This window comes from Melospiza melodia, chromosome 1, assembly GCF_035770615.1.
Source record: "Melospiza melodia melodia isolate bMelMel2 chromosome 1, bMelMel2.pri, whole genome shotgun sequence".
Taxonomy (NCBI): Eukaryota; Metazoa; Chordata; class Aves; order Passeriformes; family Passerellidae; genus Melospiza; species Melospiza melodia.
This window is the reverse complement of record NC_086194.1, coordinates 56,991,296-57,009,359: the sequence shown is the minus strand read 5'-3', so window position 1 is coordinate 57,009,359 and position 18,064 is coordinate 56,991,296. Positions and strand designations below refer to the sequence as shown.

The 18,064-nt window shown below is 39.8% G+C and overlaps 1 protein-coding gene across 1 annotated transcript in view; it reads right to left on the bottom strand.

Moving 5' to 3' along the window:
• The window catches only part of LOC134429808 (dual specificity calcium/calmodulin-dependent 3',5'-cyclic nucleotide phosphodiesterase 1C-like), a 31,114-nt gene extending 13,471 nt beyond the window's left edge, over positions 1-17,643 (bottom strand). The window contains exon 1 of the mRNA XM_063177175.1: positions 17,482-17,643. Coding sequence (XP_063033245.1) covers positions 17,482-17,566 — 85 coding nt within the window. The 5' untranslated portion in view covers positions 17,567-17,643. The remainder of the gene's footprint in view (positions 1-17,481) is intronic.
• Positions 17,644-18,064: the final 421 nt, after the last annotated feature.

Below are 18,064 nucleotides of genomic sequence, written 5' to 3'. Positions count from 1 at the left end.
TGGTTTCCCTCCCTCTCACTTTGTTTCTTCTGCAAGAAGGATTCAGGTTGTAAACCTTTGCTCCATCTGATATTCTAAATGCTGATGCATAATAGCTGTGAATTTTAGACACTTGAGGCAAGAAAAGTACTCAAGGTAATGGTCAGAAAGTCTCAAATTACATAGTGTAACTTTCAAAGTATTTCAGAATATATGTTATTGGATTTGCACTCACCTCCTGCTCTTGGTCTCTGAACTGAAAAAGGAGTTTGAAAGCTTAAACATTTTAAGAAAAGAAAATATGTCAAATTGACTGAAGCTTGCACCAACTCACAGTAAATTTTGGGCTAGCAATCCAGAAATCAAAGGTTAATCTCTGAGGAAACTTAACTATTGCAGAAATGAGCATGTCCTCATCATGATCAAATTGTGAACTGATCTCTGGGTCAAACAGAAAAATAATAGAGGATAACGACCAAATTTGAAATTACATTTTCACCCTTTCAAATATATCTGCATTGCTTTGAAAAAGCACACTGGAAAATAAAGCTTAATAGACACAATGTCAGAACTTGGCTGTCCAAAACAAAATCATAGTATTTTTGACATACATTTTTGTAAGTATTTTTTCTTTTCTTTCCAGAAAAAATTCAGCTGTATTTGTAATGCTAAAAACTACAGTCTGAAGTAGCTCTCTACACAACAGAGTAGTAGCATCCATGTTTGTCATCTCAATTGCTAAATTTCCTCTGAGACAACTTGCAAATGGCTTGCTCTCCAAACAGGAGGTCACTTCAATGTATCTAAAGATTGCTTCACCTGTAAGCACATGGAAGACAGGAGACAAGTATTAGTTAGATTCATTCAGCAATTTCACAACAGCAGGTCTAGGTTGACACCACCACTCTAAAGCCATTAAGAGGTTTTCACATGATGCCTTGATGAAAAAAAAAGGAAGATGAAAATGTACTTTCTTGTTATAGTACAATTTGCTCCCAGTATTTTGCAATTAGAAGACTATTTAAACTTCACCCTTGGCAAAGTTAATAAAATATGTCAACTACTGATGAAGGCAGCAACTACTGACCACAAAGTAGTCAAAATAAACAAGTGTCATTCAACTGGATTCCTGCTTTTACCAATATTTTACATTAGTGACCAAAAGAGGCAGTCCCATCCTTTCGTCTTGCATTTGTTTCCTAATCTGCACCAAGATGACACTGGAAGAAAAGCAAAGACACTGACTTTATCCAGGATTAACTCCTAATTTTGGTGCCTTTACCAGATGCAGTACTATCTGCAGTTGCTGAAGGTGATGAGAAAGCGGAACTACTTCTTTCGATGGTACCAGTGGTTTGAAACACCTTGTACAGTCAAAAATCTTTTGTCTGACTGACTCACTTCTACTGGTAAAAAGGGACCAAAAACAAGTAATATACAGAGTAAAAACATACAATGTCATATTTCTAATTATCTCACTAATTAATTTCCTATTAATACAACCAGTAAACCAGAGGAATGAGAAAGAGGTTTTAAACTTATCTTTAATAGCACTATTGCTGATTGCTTTGAACCATGTGAAATCTTCCCTGTGGAAAGCTGGCTGGGGGTAAAATTAGAGGAAACTTAGAAATTATATTTGCATCCTAACAGAAGTTATAAATTTATGGAAATTATAGGGTAAAATATAGTTGCTACTCCAGGATGGAATATGGTTGGCATGCTCAAAACTTATTCCATGATGATTCCCTATGCATATAATCTGCAACTCTAAGCTCCTGCTAAGCAGGAAGGAATGGAGTGGAGGAAGGAGTGGAGTGGAGACACCGAGGTCAGTCACTGTTGAAATGCTTGCAGGGAAGGGAACTATTGTGGCACTGGTTCCCTGAATGGGGGAATAATGAGCATTGATTCTTACTGCACTACACTGTGCTATACTATATGAAAAACCCATCACCCTTGTGAGACAGTCTGGTAGAGTCTGGTACAGCTTTGTCCTAATTGGTCAATCAATCAAAACACTATCACCAGAGTCCAATTAAGAAACCACCCTTTGGTAAATGATCTCCATAACACATTCCACATGTGCACAACAACAGGTACAGCAAGTGGAGATAAGAATTGTTTTCTGTGAGCTTTCTCACAGCTTCCCAGGAAAATCCTGGGAGAGAATTATGGAATTATGCCTCTCTCTGTTGAGAGGATATGTGATTACCACAGGGAACAGAACAGTACTCTTCAGCTAATAAACCACATAACACCTGTCAACCAGGAGATATAGGGAAAGATGTCCTGCTGCTGAGCCAACAGCTGTGGGGAAATCACTCTCCTCAGATGAACATGGTTCATTAAAGCCTAATTGTAATATTAACAATTGCAAAGTTACCCACCTACATGCTACAACTACACCTTACTGGGTACTGTAGCAGCCACAGGGCCACAGGGCCTGCAAGGACTCCCTGGCGGTCAGTTGCCTAAAATAAGAAATGCCTAGTCATGATGACTGGACCAAAGAAACTCCTCTTCCACCTTTGAACCCTCGTTATCTCTCTGTAAGATGATAGGTCATATTCATCTCGACCCTTACTATTGGACTGTTTCCCAAAACCCCTACACCTCTGTATGTGAATCCCTGCCTCTGCCCAGTTTGGCAGAAGAGCTGTCGCTGTCACCCTTCGCAGAAGCTGCCGATAAAGACACATCCGTGGAACTTCACACAGTGCTTCTCCTCTCTCACCTCTGTGCCTGCTGAGGTACTTCGCAAGCAAAGAGCTGAAATCACTAAAGAGCTGAATCCACCAAAGAGCTGGTCTCACTTAAAGGCTGAGCTGCTTGCTAAGATTGCCTGTGGCTGGGAGCCTGCCTGAGGCACCTGGACAAGTTGTACTTATCAGTACTTCTCTATCCGGGACACCAACAGCTGCTGGGGTTGAACCAACCCTGAAAACACCCAGCTGTAATAGAGCACATGCTCTATAATATTTTTGACTGTACTTTAAAAGCAAAGCAAGATAATTTTACACCAATCTCTAACAAAGGTATGCATGACTAGAGTCACTCAAGCTCTACCTAAACACAAAGAAATAGTATAAAAGAAAGTGAAGAATGAGGGAAGATACAAAAAACACTATAAAAGCAGGTGGAGAATGGGGGCAAAGTTAAGGAAGACTCCATCATAATTTCTAGGATTAGTTGATGGGCTAAACCTGTCTTCTCCCCTATAGGGTAAGAATCATACTCCATGCATGCTGAATACTTTTGCTGAGGATTAGAGCTTGTCTGAGTATTGCTTTGAATATGTTTTTACAGTCAGCTACTATCACTGACTTGTTACAATTTTATATTAATAAAGAGTGTAATTCCCTAAACTGTTAGTGGGAAGCCTTCATGGGCGCTAGCATTCACCAGCAGTGAATAATATACTCAGGTAAAGAGGAAGACCCTCTGAGGAGTGTCCCATATGCTGTTTTGGTTTATTTCTCTGACTAACTCAGTTAAACACCCTCCAATCCAGCAGGACCACTCACTAAAGGCTCAGTCACCCTAACAGGATGCTGACAGACTGGTTGGGCACAAGGTTCTCAGATTTCCTGGGGAACTGACAGCCAAATTAAATACTAAGGGTCAAGTACATTTCCCCGTTAAAAGTCAAGGAAGCATCCCGTTTTCATGCGACATCCCCCCTATGTCCAATGAGGCCCTGTAATTTGTAGATACTATATACACTTTTTTTAATAGCTTTTCTGATATTTTAACCATATTTTTCAGAATTTATTTCCATTCAAACGCTATTACACTTCTTATATCCTAGGTGGACAAAAATCTTTGTCAGCCACTCTCTCAGAAAATCCCAACATAAAACCCTTGCTTAAAAAATCCCTTTACAATGAAGGAGAAAACATTAGAAAAGAAGATAAAAGAAAAATAAAAAACATTTGCTTGGGGTTTCTTACATTCTTGAGAAACAAAGTGAGGGCATACAAGCATGTGCAGTCAAGACAACAGGAAAAATGAATATCAGTAAGTAACTTTTTGTTAAAGTAGAAGGCTGGAACTTGCAGAGTTCTTGAAAATGAAACAAACTGTGGAATATTTCAAAATATAAAAAAAAAGTAGATACTCAGTAATTTTCAGTGAAACACTGATGTCTCTCTATCCTTATTAGAAGTCTTCAGCTCACTACTTTTGTCCAGTTTGATCACTTTTCCGTTCTTCTCAGATGACTTATATATTTGAAAACTGTTGCATGCATGTCCCTCATTTTACCTTTGACAGACAATTTAATTACTCACTCTACCCTCTTTTTGCTAAAATCATATTTTCTAGACCTTTAGATTACAAAAGTGTATAGGGAGTGAGAGGGGCAGATACTGATATTTCTCCAGATACAGATATTGACAAGTATGATACAATTATCCAGCTCCTTTTAAAGAAAATAGAAAATGTCATTTCTAGGGCATGATTCAACTCAGCCTAATACTGATGTCTAAAACAAGCCAAATGAACAACACCTTGAAAGAATCTATTTCTCTTCATTGATTCTAAAGGAAGCCAACATAATTACCTCAGCTGATGATGCCTTAAATTAAGTGAAATCCTGCCCTGACCTGGTTATGTATGCTGCTTGTACAGATCATGCTTGAGATTCTCTCCTTGAAAATAGTTGGGCTATGTAGAAACTACCAGCAATACCATGTAGCAGTTGTAGCTACAGCATAGGAGCTCAACCTCACAAATGTCTAATCTGATGGGGAAAAGTTCTTCTTGGTAAGATTCTCAAGTAGATTCATTAGAAAGTTACCATGGAAACTTTTTTTTATTCATTGATAGAGTACAGTTTGACCATAAGCTCTTGTGGCTGTGACTCTTTGGATCTGAATTTTGTAATAGCAGCTAATTTCTCATTTCTCAAAGGCACATTTTTCCCTTTGCTGCACATGCACAAAAAACATTAAACAATGTGTGCTGCAGAGACAAAAGAGTGATCCTTGACAAAGAAAGAAAAAGAAGAAGAAAAAAATAAAAAGAAACTCACTGAGCTGTGCACAGCTAAAGGAATGCTAGACTAGAAGTTCAGCCTCTGATGTGTGATGTTTGGGATTTCCTGTTCATCAAAGGAACTGGCTTTCAAAATAAAGGATCTGGTAACTGTCAAAGAGCAACAAACCTTAACCTCAAGCACCTGCCAGCTCTAATACAAAGCAAATCAAATTATTCTCTAGCATGGGGAAAATGCAGTAACTCCAGAGCACTTTACTGATAGATACTTAAATTGACAGTGATACAACTGCATCCTCACTCAGCTGAAGAAGCATTTCTGTTACCTGGAAATACAAGACTCACAGATGCATTGCTCTCTGTTGGTACTAAGATATTAAGTGATGCTTTGGGAGAGCAAGTCTTACTTTTAAGGATAACAGAGACATAAGTGCTTGTATTCACACCTGACAGCAGAGCCCCAGCTGCCACTTGATTAGGAGCTTTTCTAAATGTCATTTACTATGAAGACAGAAGGTTTCTGATAACTATAACAACAGCATGCATCTTTATGATCTTAGTGCAGCCAGGTGTAAACAAGTTGTTCCTGAAGAATTAGGAGATATAGAGCCTTTGTATCCATAGTAAAAGTATCTTAGGCTATGTTCGCAGTGACAGAAACATTCAAAGAATAAAAAACCTAACCACAGTACTCTGCATTTCCCTTTAACTCCTGATTGCCCTGGATTGTTTTCAACTGCCCTGATTCTGCCCAATATATGCCACAAAACAAAACACAGGAGATCACGCAGTATTAGATTGATTCCCCCACAGCAGTTACAGCACAGGTGTGCACACCTTCTGTCCAGCAGCTCTATTTCTACTGCATAACCCAATGCCATGGGAGGAGGCATTTCAAGGCTGGAGAGGAGCTACAGGAGTGCAGCCTGAAAATACATTTTCCAGCTGGGACACCTGAAGGGAGGCAGTACACTGTGCAGTGCCACAATTTCTCTCTTCCCTAGCACAGAGGTTCATAAAGGAGAGGAGATGTCACAGTAGTGTCATGTCAAAGATGCAAAGCCTGGCTTCAGTGATGGGTAAGATGGCTATCTGGGCTTGAACATGAGCCAGCAACTTGCCTTAGCATCACAGGCAGTTAACGGTGTCCTGGGCTTCATTAAGTGTTGCCAGCAGGTCAATGGAGGTGATACTTCTCTACTATGCAGTACTAATCAGGTCACGTTTGGAGTGCTGGGTCTAGGTCTGCACTTCCCTGAGCAAGAGATGGAGAGAGATGGACACAGAATGCACCAAAGACCAACAGAGATAATTGAAGCACCTCACGGATAAGCAAAGTCAAAGAGCTGAGACTCTTCAACCTGGAGAAGGGAAAGCTTAGGAGGATCTCATAAGTGTGTAGCCATACCTGTAGGACCAGGGTGCAGACAGGACAGAGACAGGCTCTTTACAGTGGTGCCCAATGACAAGACCGAAGGCAATATGTGCACACTGAAGAACAGGGGGTTCCCTCTGAACACAAAGATGTCTTTTTTTTCTTACTGTGAGTTTGTCCAAGTACTGGCACAAGTTGCTCAGAAGCTTTTGGAGTCTCTCCTCCTTGAAGATATTAAAAAGCCATCTGGACATGCTGTTAGGCAGTTCTGGTATAGGTGGGTATGCCTGAGCAGGGGTATTGAACAGGACGGCCGCCAGAAGTCTTTTCCACCCTTAACCACTCTGTGATTCTGTATGCTTTCACCTTTTCCCACAGCTACAAGATGCACTGAGCAGACAGACCTCCTTGAGAGTTCAGAGGCTCTAAAGAAACCTGTCAGCTCTTGTGGTCTTCCTCTATATTGTCTCCTCTATGTACATTAGATGAATAGGAAATACTTTTAGGACACACATCATCTTTCATCCTCCCTCTACGCAAAGACTGCAATACTCAACAGCCTGGATTGTACTGACTTCCATAATGGTACATAAAGACAAGCATTTCAGGCTAGTTGATTTACTAAAAAAAGAAACATGGCTAATCTGACTGATTTTTTTTCCATTAGTTGGATATACTTCTGTGCTACAATGAACAAATTGTATAAATGCTGAGCTACTATTCCTGTTAACTATTGCTATTTTTCCTGTAAAAATGTGAGCTCAGAACACACATAAAAGACTTTCAGGTACTGGGAATCATGGCTGACATAGTTAACTATATGTCAAACCCACATTTCAAGCACCAGGCTATGTCTATATTTTCTCCCACTGGGTCTATTCCAAAAGCCAAAGAGAAAAGAAGATCCACTGCCTCTGATTTCTGTTGTTTGTATCAGACAAAGAGATGACTGGGAAAGGCAATAGGCATTTCTGAGTTTTCTTTCTCAAGAGATAAACTCACTATTTTCATATTTGCATAATTTGCATGTGATTTACATAATTTTTTTACCCAGCATATTATTTTTATTTTTAATCGGTATGCACCCCTGGGATCATCACTTTTCCCACTTGGGTTTTCATCAGATATCTTCCTACACGTGAACAGGCTCTGCAAAACAGTAGCATGCTGTGGGCACTGTCTCTCAGCTCCAAGGAGAGTTCACTTTAAAGGAACTTCAAAACATGCAGTCTCTGGAAGTTTTATTTATGCAGTACTTACTTGTGTTTACAGGGCAACAATCCAATTGTTTTCAATAGGGACTAATTATACACCATTTCCTTTGCCCTTCTATTTCATTCTGCAAAATCCCAGGGGATCCAGATTTAGCCCTATGGGGTTAAAACAGATTTAGGCTGTGAATGGGACTTCTCAGGAAGTTCCTCTGGTGCCTGCTCTCCCTTCCTTCCTGGATAGGAAGGGGCCTCAGGCATCATCCAAGCCCAGAGGTGACCCTGAGCACACCTAGATAATACTTGAGGAAACATGTGCCAGGAAGCCCACACCTTGTTCTGTGTTTCCCTCGGAGGACACCTATATCTACTCCTGAACATGTAATTTTCTCCATTCCTCTTTTCCTACATATCACTTCTAATATTTCCCCATGAAATTCAAAAAGCCAACAGGACAGAAGAAGGAAGGCAATTCAGTGTGAATGATGCCTTTACGACTCCTCTGTTTGGATCTCCTTTAAATCCCAGGTCTTCTCTGACTTTGACCCTTGATCATTTGTAATTCTCCTAAATTTTTGTACAATTGCTGCATAGTTGCTTTACCTTTCTGTTTTCATAAAGTTGAACACATGCATATTTAAAATGAGGCCTAAGAAAGTCCTTTCTTTGCCAGTAACATCAGCACTTCATCTGCATACTGACAGAAAGACAAGAAGGCAGACCTGCTAGCTCCTTTAATCACATGAATCCTGTATAGCTGATTATTGCACATGCCACACAGCAGAGTGGATTCACAGCTCAAGTATATTAGTGGTAGCTCTGACTGAAAATGCCCTGAAGTTTACTGCTTTTTCATCTACCAAGACCAGTAGGTTTGCATGGGCAGTAGAAAAGGAGCATTACAACTTCTTTTTTGAAGAGGCCTCATCATAATTCCTCCCCTTAACTGTTCAGCAACTCACTTTTAATCATCAGAGAATTCTCCCGTCTCACTCTTCTGTCTCAGGAACAGGAGGTTGAATGTGAACAGCTTTGTGGATCTAGAAATACTGCAAAAGTTGTTCACTTAATGGAAATGCACTAAGTTTCTGGCTCCCTTTATTCACTGTCACTCTATGGATGTTGCTGAGGATTTCCATATAAACACTTTGGTGCTTGTACTCTTTATGTACTTTTGAAGCAGCATGGGATCAGATATAATGGACTTCAGGAGTTTTTTAGGATTCCATTCAGGAGTCAAAATATGTGAGTAATAAATCCTGCCCTGGAGTACAGTATGACCTTAAAACCAGGATACAAACAGACTGCATTTTTGCCTGTACTTCAGAGAGGAAGTACAGGGCAGGATTTGCCACCTTCAACTCATGAAATCAAATCTGATTTAACAAAATTTAATGCTGCTTTGGCTCACCTGCCAGGTGGAACAAATAGGAAGAGTTTCTCACAAAGAACAATATGTGCAAAAAACTACAAAAGATAATCCAGGTAAATAAACCTCTCATCAATATTCAATACAGCAAGTCAACCATACCATACAGTAACACTACACCACTTCATAAGCTGCTGGAGCAGATGTTAGGACTATGACCACTGATCCTTTTTCTTTTGAGGTTGTGTGCTTTCTAAAGCTTGTAACAGAGGTGGGCTGGTGACATGATGCCATCTGATATAGTTGTTTCAAGCAATTGAATTTAAGATTGATGACTAAAGCGTATATATATAAACTTCTGGTTTATATAGAAACCAAGTGCTGCTTCACAGTTCACTGCCACTGGCAATCTGCTGGTGAGTACCAGCAGACAGCTCTTCTCAGAGACACCTTTCTAGCAACTGGTGTCCAGTTGTGATGCAAAAGCATTTAGTCACACAAATATGCTCTGCATTTTAAAAGCAATACTCTTTTTTAAGTCCTTCTTTTAAATCTCTACATTGAAGCAAGTATAGCCAAACCATTAAGCACTTCAGACATGAAAAATGCCACTGGAAGTATCTTGCCAGAGTTACCAATATTACTTCACATAAACTACCAACACCCATAAAAGCAGTCACAAGTGTAATGTAACACTTTCCCCAAAGCTGCCTTCCCACTTAAAACGAGACAGTTTTGTCTTAATACAACATAAATCTAAAATTTATATCTTTAAAACGTTCACTAGGTTCACATCCATTTGATGCCAATCTGTGATAAAAGAAGAAAAGACCCAAGGCTTGAGTCCAATAATTTATTGCACTGTGCTTGCAAGGTCCTTGATAAAGCATAAACATCCTATTCTGCAAAATATCAGTTTTACTAGGAGAGGAAGACACACTTTGCACTTGGAACACATATATATTGGCACCTACATATTATAGCACCTATGAGTTTCAGAGAGTCTTTTTTCTCCTGGGCTTTCCATTTGCTCACTTCCTAGAGAGTTACAATTACAACAACTTGACATTTAAGAATAGCAATTACTCTCATTTAATCACTATGCAACAGAACTTCTCATCCTGTAACTAACTGAAGACCACTTGTTTGGAAAATCCTGTTACTTCAGTAAGGTTTCATGTGCAAGTCTAACAACAGAGCCATGTCTTGAAGTAAAGTCGCCTTTTAGGTTTTCTTAAGGCTGTCTGCCTCATATGTGTAAATTATTTGTCTTCATCTAAAGATCCATTTTTTAAAAAGAACAGAATTGAAACTCTATTTTCTAAACAGCAAAAATTACTCTAAGTAGTTTCAGAGAAAGTTAACATATTTATAATCTCTACTTCAAGTCTGTTTCCAAAAGTGTTAAATGAGTTGCTCCACTTGAACAATAAAAAAATTCCCTAGAAATTCTCTGTATGTGATTAGCTATGTGTGGAGACCAGAGCAAGAAAGTTTAGTTTTCAGTTGACTGAAAACTAAAGTGATTTAAACTAAATCACACTGGCATTTACAAATACAAAATAAAAGGGAGAAAAATATAAAGCGGAAAACACTAGAACAAAATCTAGGGACCAGATCTATTACCACACTTCAAGAATGCAAGACCCAAAAATGGAAAGAAAAAAAAGAATGTGAAAAATTTAGTCCATAAAAAGCAATCAGCATGCCATATAGCAGAACTGCAAGGACCTCAGCTACTCATGTATGTGGGGAAGAAACAAATAAAATTTGATTTTTGAAAGCTTTGACTCCTATTAATGACTGACTATCAATACTAAAAGAGAAAGAATATGGGACATTAATCCAGAATCCTTATCCCTGTCTCCAATGGCTATAAATCTACTTTAAGTCTTTGGGGTGGAAACAGAATTAAGTGGTACTGACTGAGCAAGTTGTGTACCCTCTCTCCTTTCCCAATACACTTGGCAGGTTTCATCACTGCACAACAGTGAGAAGGAGGAGTGAGGTGATTGGAAAGGTACTGAATTGACAGACATGAAATGTATCATCATGCAGCAGTCGCAGCAAGAGAAAAACCATGCACTGCCATTTAATGGAAAGAGATGATGTTTGCACCTAAGAAAAATGTTCAGGGTACTGGTTGCAGCTGCTATGACAACAAGAGAGAGGATGTGACATAATGACCCAAGTGACTGTTTCATGTTGTTCCAGTGAACCATTCTACTCACCAGCTGGGAAGCCAGTAGAGACTTCATTAAGTGCTTCTATTCAGTAATTACTGCATCCTTCCCTGCACCACAACTCTAAATTTCCATATAGTCATAGCACAGAGCTGTTGGATGTAATCATGAGGGTTCATTTCTCAGTCCTAAAAATTTCAAGCCTGTAGCTGTTAGAAATTTGGAATCGAGTTTCAGCAGATTTGTTAGGTACAAGCTCTGTCACCTGGCAAGGAGAACTAGGGAGCAAAATGATACCAGCATAACCTTGCTGAAGTCTTGCAAGCAAGCCATGGAAAAGCTGCATTATTTGCCTGCCTTGTATTTAGGGTAGTTCCTTCTCCAGCATACAGCAACTTTAACTGGAAAAGACCAGGACAGATCCTTTTCTCATTTAAATCATTGCAGTTCTCCTGACTGCAGTGGCATGATGAATGTTTACTGCTGGGTAGGATTCTGCCCCTTGATTTGATTTGCACTAGTACACAAATAAGTGAATTATATGTCCAGGAGCCTTTTGCTTTCTTAGTTATGCAAAGCTACAGAACTAGGAAAAATGAACTTGTATTTACACTGTATGAAAACAACAGACAAATTAGCAGAGCACAAGGGTTTGAAAGAGAAAATTTGCAGCAAAACCAGAAATCCCCAAAGGCAGTTAGTTTGAAAGCTTCTAGAGTTTGAGCAGCAGTGAGGGCAGGGGGGAAGGAGAGGAGGAGGAGAAGACTGGGGGATGGGAAGGGGGAGGAGGAGGAGGAGATTTGGTTTTCAGCATGGGAGAAGAAACTCTCTTGAGAGAAGGTTCTCCCTGTCAGAGCCTGCCTGCTCAGGAACAGGCCTGCCTGCTTGCCTGCCTAAAACTGCTCAAAAGGCACAGAAGAGTTCACACTTCTTTATTTCTTTTGAAATTTAGGGATTCTAGAAAATCTAAATCTTTAAAATAATACCTTTGTATCAATTCAGAAGGCACTGTGAGCAGGAATAGTTGGCCAAAAACCAGAGAGGAAAAAAAGCAGAAGCAATGTTATTTCTCATCATGTTAAGATCGGGTCCCTCCTTGTAGGGAGCAACATCATTTGTTGTCTGTAAAAGAGGCCTGACTGCATTTCTTTCCTTCCTTCACAGAAGATGGATAGGGGGATAAACTCTTGGTCTAGAGTCTGGCATAAGGAGAATAGGTGTCCGCTTCTCCAGCCAGGTGTCTCCACCTTCTGCCCTATTTGCACCTTGAGTTTGGATCAAAAATCACCACAAAGCAAAACTCAGCACTTCCCTAGTAACTGGAGGGAAAGTTTTTACATGCAAGAAACGTAATAGTGTTTTCATAAAGAAAATTACCTACAAGATTTATAAAGAACTGCTGTGAGCTAGACCAAGTGCTTCAGTGCCACATCCTTTCTCTGCAACAACACCTAAGTTACAGTAGAACTCCTCACCACTTCACTTCATTCTATACATCTATTTTTAAAAATTTATTTTATACAATGGATAGGACAGCGTTGCCAGATGCTTCTGGATATAAAAAGTAGAAAATTTGAGTTTGAGGAAAATATCTTCCTATTAATATTTATGTTTATCATTTTCCCAGGTTTAAAGACAGTGGACCAATCTCTAGAATGTCAATTACAACACCAAGTAACAATTAACTGGAATTCTAAGCTAGTAGTCTCTCATTTGCTCAGCAGTGATAAGGCAATCCACAGGGGGAAAAAAAAGGCCTTAATTTTCTCTCTGTTATCTTTTCTTGGGGGAAAACTTAGCCAAAATCAAACAAGAGCTCAAATACAGTATCTTGTGTATATAAAACTCCATGTACTCTGAAATTTGTAACATAAACAATGGCAAATAAAGATCTTGAAGCCTTCATCTGAGACAGATTGAGCTTTCTAGATCAAATTAAATTGCATGATTCCAGTTCTTGAATAGTCCTACTAAATGGCTCACACTGTGGCTCCAATCTTTCCATCAACCACCAGTGCAAGAAATCCATAAAAGTGGAATATTCAAAATCCTCGCTGGGCCAGTGCACTTCAGTCCTCCTCAGAGTCTCTGTCAAAACATCTGCATCTAGAGGAAAAGGATTTGCCACTACCTTGTTTCTTTATACAGATGAAAGCTACATAGTATTGTCAAAGGTTTGCCTTTCTGCTATGGCACATCCCTCTCTTCTGCAGGGATCTGTGAAGTCTTTGGCAAGTGTGCAGTTCCCACAGCTGCTGTGTCCCAACACCAATGTGGTAAGCAGCTAAAGTGAAAATCAGAACAGTTGAGAACTGCTCTAGTTTGCTCTGCTCTGTAAGCAGATGCTGGCCAACTCTAGAGACACAAGGGAATTTAACTACAAGCCTTCAGCAAGTAGCTCTTATTGCACCAGGTTTCTTCTTTGCCTTCATAATTTCATGTTCGATGTTAGGGCCTGGTCTTTCACTAATTTTCATTTAAATTTTTATTAGGTCTCATGATCAGTATATCAGTCAGTATAAATGTGAATCTCAAGTTTTCAAAACACTGTGAAGATCATGATTTCTTGGAAGTCAGTATAAGTGTGAATCAATATACATAATATTTTCTCTTCATAGTGTCATTTTGGTTGGGAAAGACATTTAAGACCATTGAGACCAATTGCAAACTGTACACTGCCAAATACACCAAAAGAAGCAATGGAATGACCACACATCCTTTTCCAGTGCTCTCAACCATGCAGTAAGAGATGACGACGGTGAAGATAGAAGTTACAATTATTACCATGCTTCCCTTTAATAGTACAGATATTTCATCATGTACCTACCCAAACTCCCAGAGCGTTGTTCCCATCCTGTCTGCAACAGAGTTGGACAACAATTTGCAAATCTTGCATGACAACTAGTATGATTCATTTTGTACCCAAAGGGAAGCTGCTTCCTCTCAAACTGATATTTCTCTGTTCCTCAAGGGTATCAGGCTTCTCTCTCAGCTAATACTACAGTAGCAGATGCAGCAGGTCAACTTTTCCCAAGAACTTCTTAAAAACCATCAGGCCACAAAAAATAGAATTTTCGTCTGATGGAAAAAAATACATTTAAGCCCATCCCTAACACACTAATGTTACTGTGGGGTTTCTTGGATAGATTTATTTTCTTCAGTATAGTGATTAACGAATACTTGAATCATTTAGGTCAATCTACCACAGAATGATGGTAATACTACACAGCATGGTTACAAAGGTTTTGCAGTTATGTGATTCAATACAATTCACACTTGCCCAGATACAAGAATAAATGTTATATAATACACAGGTCACAGAATCAATACACTGTGTGCATCAAATACAGATGCACATGAAAAAAAGTAGTACAGAAGCTGCAATGCAACAACTGTCCCAAGAAGCAGAAAAAACTTGAGTCTTGCTTTAAGACAATTTAAAGGGCATCACTCTAACATGATTTCTCTCCCACTGTTTTTATCAATCTCTTTCCACCAATAAGGAGTAAATTATTATTATTATTATTTACTCAAATTTACTTAAATTTGAGTAAATATAAGTGAAAAAAATAACAGTTTACTAACAAGCAAAACTGCAACAGGCAGAAAATAACAGTAATTATTCACTAGATACAAAATCAATAAATCTCACAAACTCCCTGAGAACAAAGAAAAATCCAAAATGGCAAAGTACCCCTTTCAAGATGGCATCCATCACAGGCAGCTGCATGTAGGGAGACAAAGCAGAAACAGCATCTGACCAAGACGGCAGCATTTGCTGTCAACCACGCAGTTGGGGAGACAAAGGGGAAAGGATGGCAGTAAACCTTTCTGGGAAGGTAGGAGCTTACAAAGCAGTTCTAGTGGCGTATGGGAATTGCCAGCTCCACCACTCACCGCCTCCTTCTGCCACCCACTGTATTCCAGCAGTGCTGGTGCTGCTGTCCTCGGAGCCACTGGTGTGTTGAATCCGAGAGAAACAGTCTCCCAGAATCAACACGGGCTGGCCGGGTGAGATACCAGCTCAAGCTTTGCACTGCCAATAGAGGTTTGCAGAATTCACTCTGAAAGAGTTTTGGATTGCAGAAATGCAGTTTTTTCTGGTAGCTAGCCCAGAACTCCTTCCCCCTCCCCTCAAAACAACCTCTGCCTTAAGCAAAACACCACAACACATGAGAACACAAAAAGGAAGCCTCTGCCCACACTACCTCAGCTTTAAGGTTAAAGCCAGGAAGTGTGCAAGGGATGAGAAAGCAAGACAACAGGTGAAAAAGGGAACTCTGCCTGTGTGCCCCAACCTTTTAAAGTGTACCACACCTGCCTGCCCCATGAGTCTGGCTCCAGACCTCCAGATATGCCACCTTAAAGAGACAGTAACCTCAAAGAGACAGTAACAATTTTTGGGCTCAGAAAGATATGAAATACTATAACATTTTTGGTTACCCAAGACAACCTTCAGTTCTAAACCCTTAGTCATTTGACCCTAAAATTGGTCCTGTTGTATTGCAAGCATGAGTAACAATAAAGACAGCAGAGCAACAACCCAGCAATCCTGTTGCTTTGTTCCTGAATTAAAAAAAAAAAAAAACCAAAAAAAAAAAAAACAAAGCAAGCAAAAAACCCCAAAAAACTCCAAAAACAAAACCAAAAAGCAACAAACCACCAACCAAAAAAATCCAAACCTGAAGAGAAAGAATATGTTCATCCACCAGACTGACACAAAATGATAAAAACCCACTACTAATAATGATGCTGAGAGTGGAATGATTATGATAGGGGATGCAAAAGTGAGCATATTGCAACAGCCTGTGGAGGACCTTCCCATTAGAGAAAGAAATTTCAAAAGTAGCATTAGCTTGGCAGTTTCACCTTTAAAGTGCTGTATGAACATTAACAGATAGTTAGGATATCTTAACTATGTCAAGATATTTTAATGAAACATATATCTCCATTTTTTTTCAATAAGCCTAATGTTTGCATGATGTTAATGATTGCAAAAACAAATTCTTCATGAATAAAAGGGCTAAACAGGTATGTCCATCCACACCAATAAAAGCTTGTATCTATTGTTATTAGATGAAATACTGGCCCAAATATGTTAGTATCTCCCAGGAAAAACTTTCCTAATTTCACAATGGCAAGGAAGTGAAATCTCTGTCTTCTTAAAAGTATTCAAAAGGAATTTCTATTGATTATTATGAGTAAGTTATCCATATACTTTAACTTGGATTTAATCTAAAAATTCAAATGGGATGTAAGTTTGCTTTTCTTCTAAGATCTGTATGGATATGTATAGGGGTACATATATATATGTACGCACACCCTAGTAAGATAAGCATTTGTGGCAAAGCAGTCTGCTCAGAGAATCCTCAGATTTTGTGTACCAAGTCTATTGTTAGAAGCCCTTTCACTTTGAGAAGCCTCACTTTCCCCTAAGACAGCAAACATAAACATGAAACAACACTCTCCAAACAACTACAGCAATCCATCCTAAAATTCCTAATCTTTCCTCAATATTTCTCATTGCCTCAGCAATTTTACTTCTTGTGTTTGTGAACTGTTACATCTATATCTCTGTGCAAAGTGAGAAATGACAAAAGATAACAGAATTTGGAAATACTGGCTAAGTAAACAATAAAATATTGCAATGAAAGCCAAGGCTCCCAAGGATGACATTCTGGGCTCATAGGAAGGAAATGCAGCTAGCAAGCTGGAAACCTGCAATCCTGGAGCCCAGGCTTTCCTGAGGTAAGGTTCCAAAACAAAAGTACTGCAAATATCTTGGTGAACTTGGGCCAAAACCCAGGCAAAAAGAAAAGAACGTAGAGTGGCTGTATATCAAAGGCAAGTTTCTTGGGCAAAAGAAATACAGAAGACAGAATGCAAAACTAATTCAGGCAAAAAATTGCAGGCATCTGTACATTTTAGAGGCACTTGACAACAGCTGTCTTTTAGCTGTACTTACTGGAACTACCAAGAAAGAAAGGAAAATAAAGGAAAAAGGGAGAGGAGAGGAGAGGAGAGGAGAGGAGAGGAGAGGAGAGGAGAGGAGAGGAGAGGAGAGGAGAGGAGAGGAGAGGAGAGGAGAGGAGAGGAGAGGAGAGGAGAGGAGAGGAGAGGAGAGGAGAGGAGAGGAGAGGAGAGGAGAGGAGAGGAGAGGAGAGGAGAGGAGAGGAGAGGAGAGGAGAGGAGAGGAGAGGAGAGGAGAGGAGAGGAGAGGAAAGGAAAGGAAAGGAAAGGAAAGGAAAGGAAAGGAAAGGAAAGGAAAGGAAAGGAAAGGAAAGGAAAGGAAAGGAAAGGAAAGGAAAGGAAAGGAAAGGAAAGGAAAGGAAAGGAAAGGAAAGGAAAGAGGAAAATCAGGCTTACCAATTGCGAAGTTATAGCCATCAATACTGAATGCAGCACTTTGGCGTTTTTTAAATGCTTCCTTTCTGCTGCTTGGGTCTGTCATGATTCCTGCCAACTTGTACTTTCAGTAGCCGCCTCTCTCTCCCTTGTGGAAGCAAAGCACTCGAGCTCACTCTTGGCTGCCCTTGAGGATGTGCCTCTGGCAGCACTCACACACCAGCCTCACATCCCACAAGGATCTGAGAGACACACACCCAAGAGTTTTCTCCTCCCCCAAACACTGTCATTGGCAAGTTACCTGCATGCCTGCTCGGAGTTCAACTGGTTAGAGGCCCCCCTATCAAAGCCAGCAGTCAATTAGAGTAAAACTACCAAGTCAATAAGCCAGCTGTAGCTGTCAAATCTCTGTGTAGGAGGTAGCACACAAAAAAACCAATGAAGGGTTAGATTTTGCTGTTATCTACCCGCTGATGCTCCCCGTATTCCTTGCTATGCTGAAACCAGTTTCTGTGGCTCCTCTTACTCGTAAGGATTTCTGACGTGCAGCAAATTGTGCTCAGATTTCAGCTCTTCAGAGAGGCAGTGTGTTTTAATAATTCAA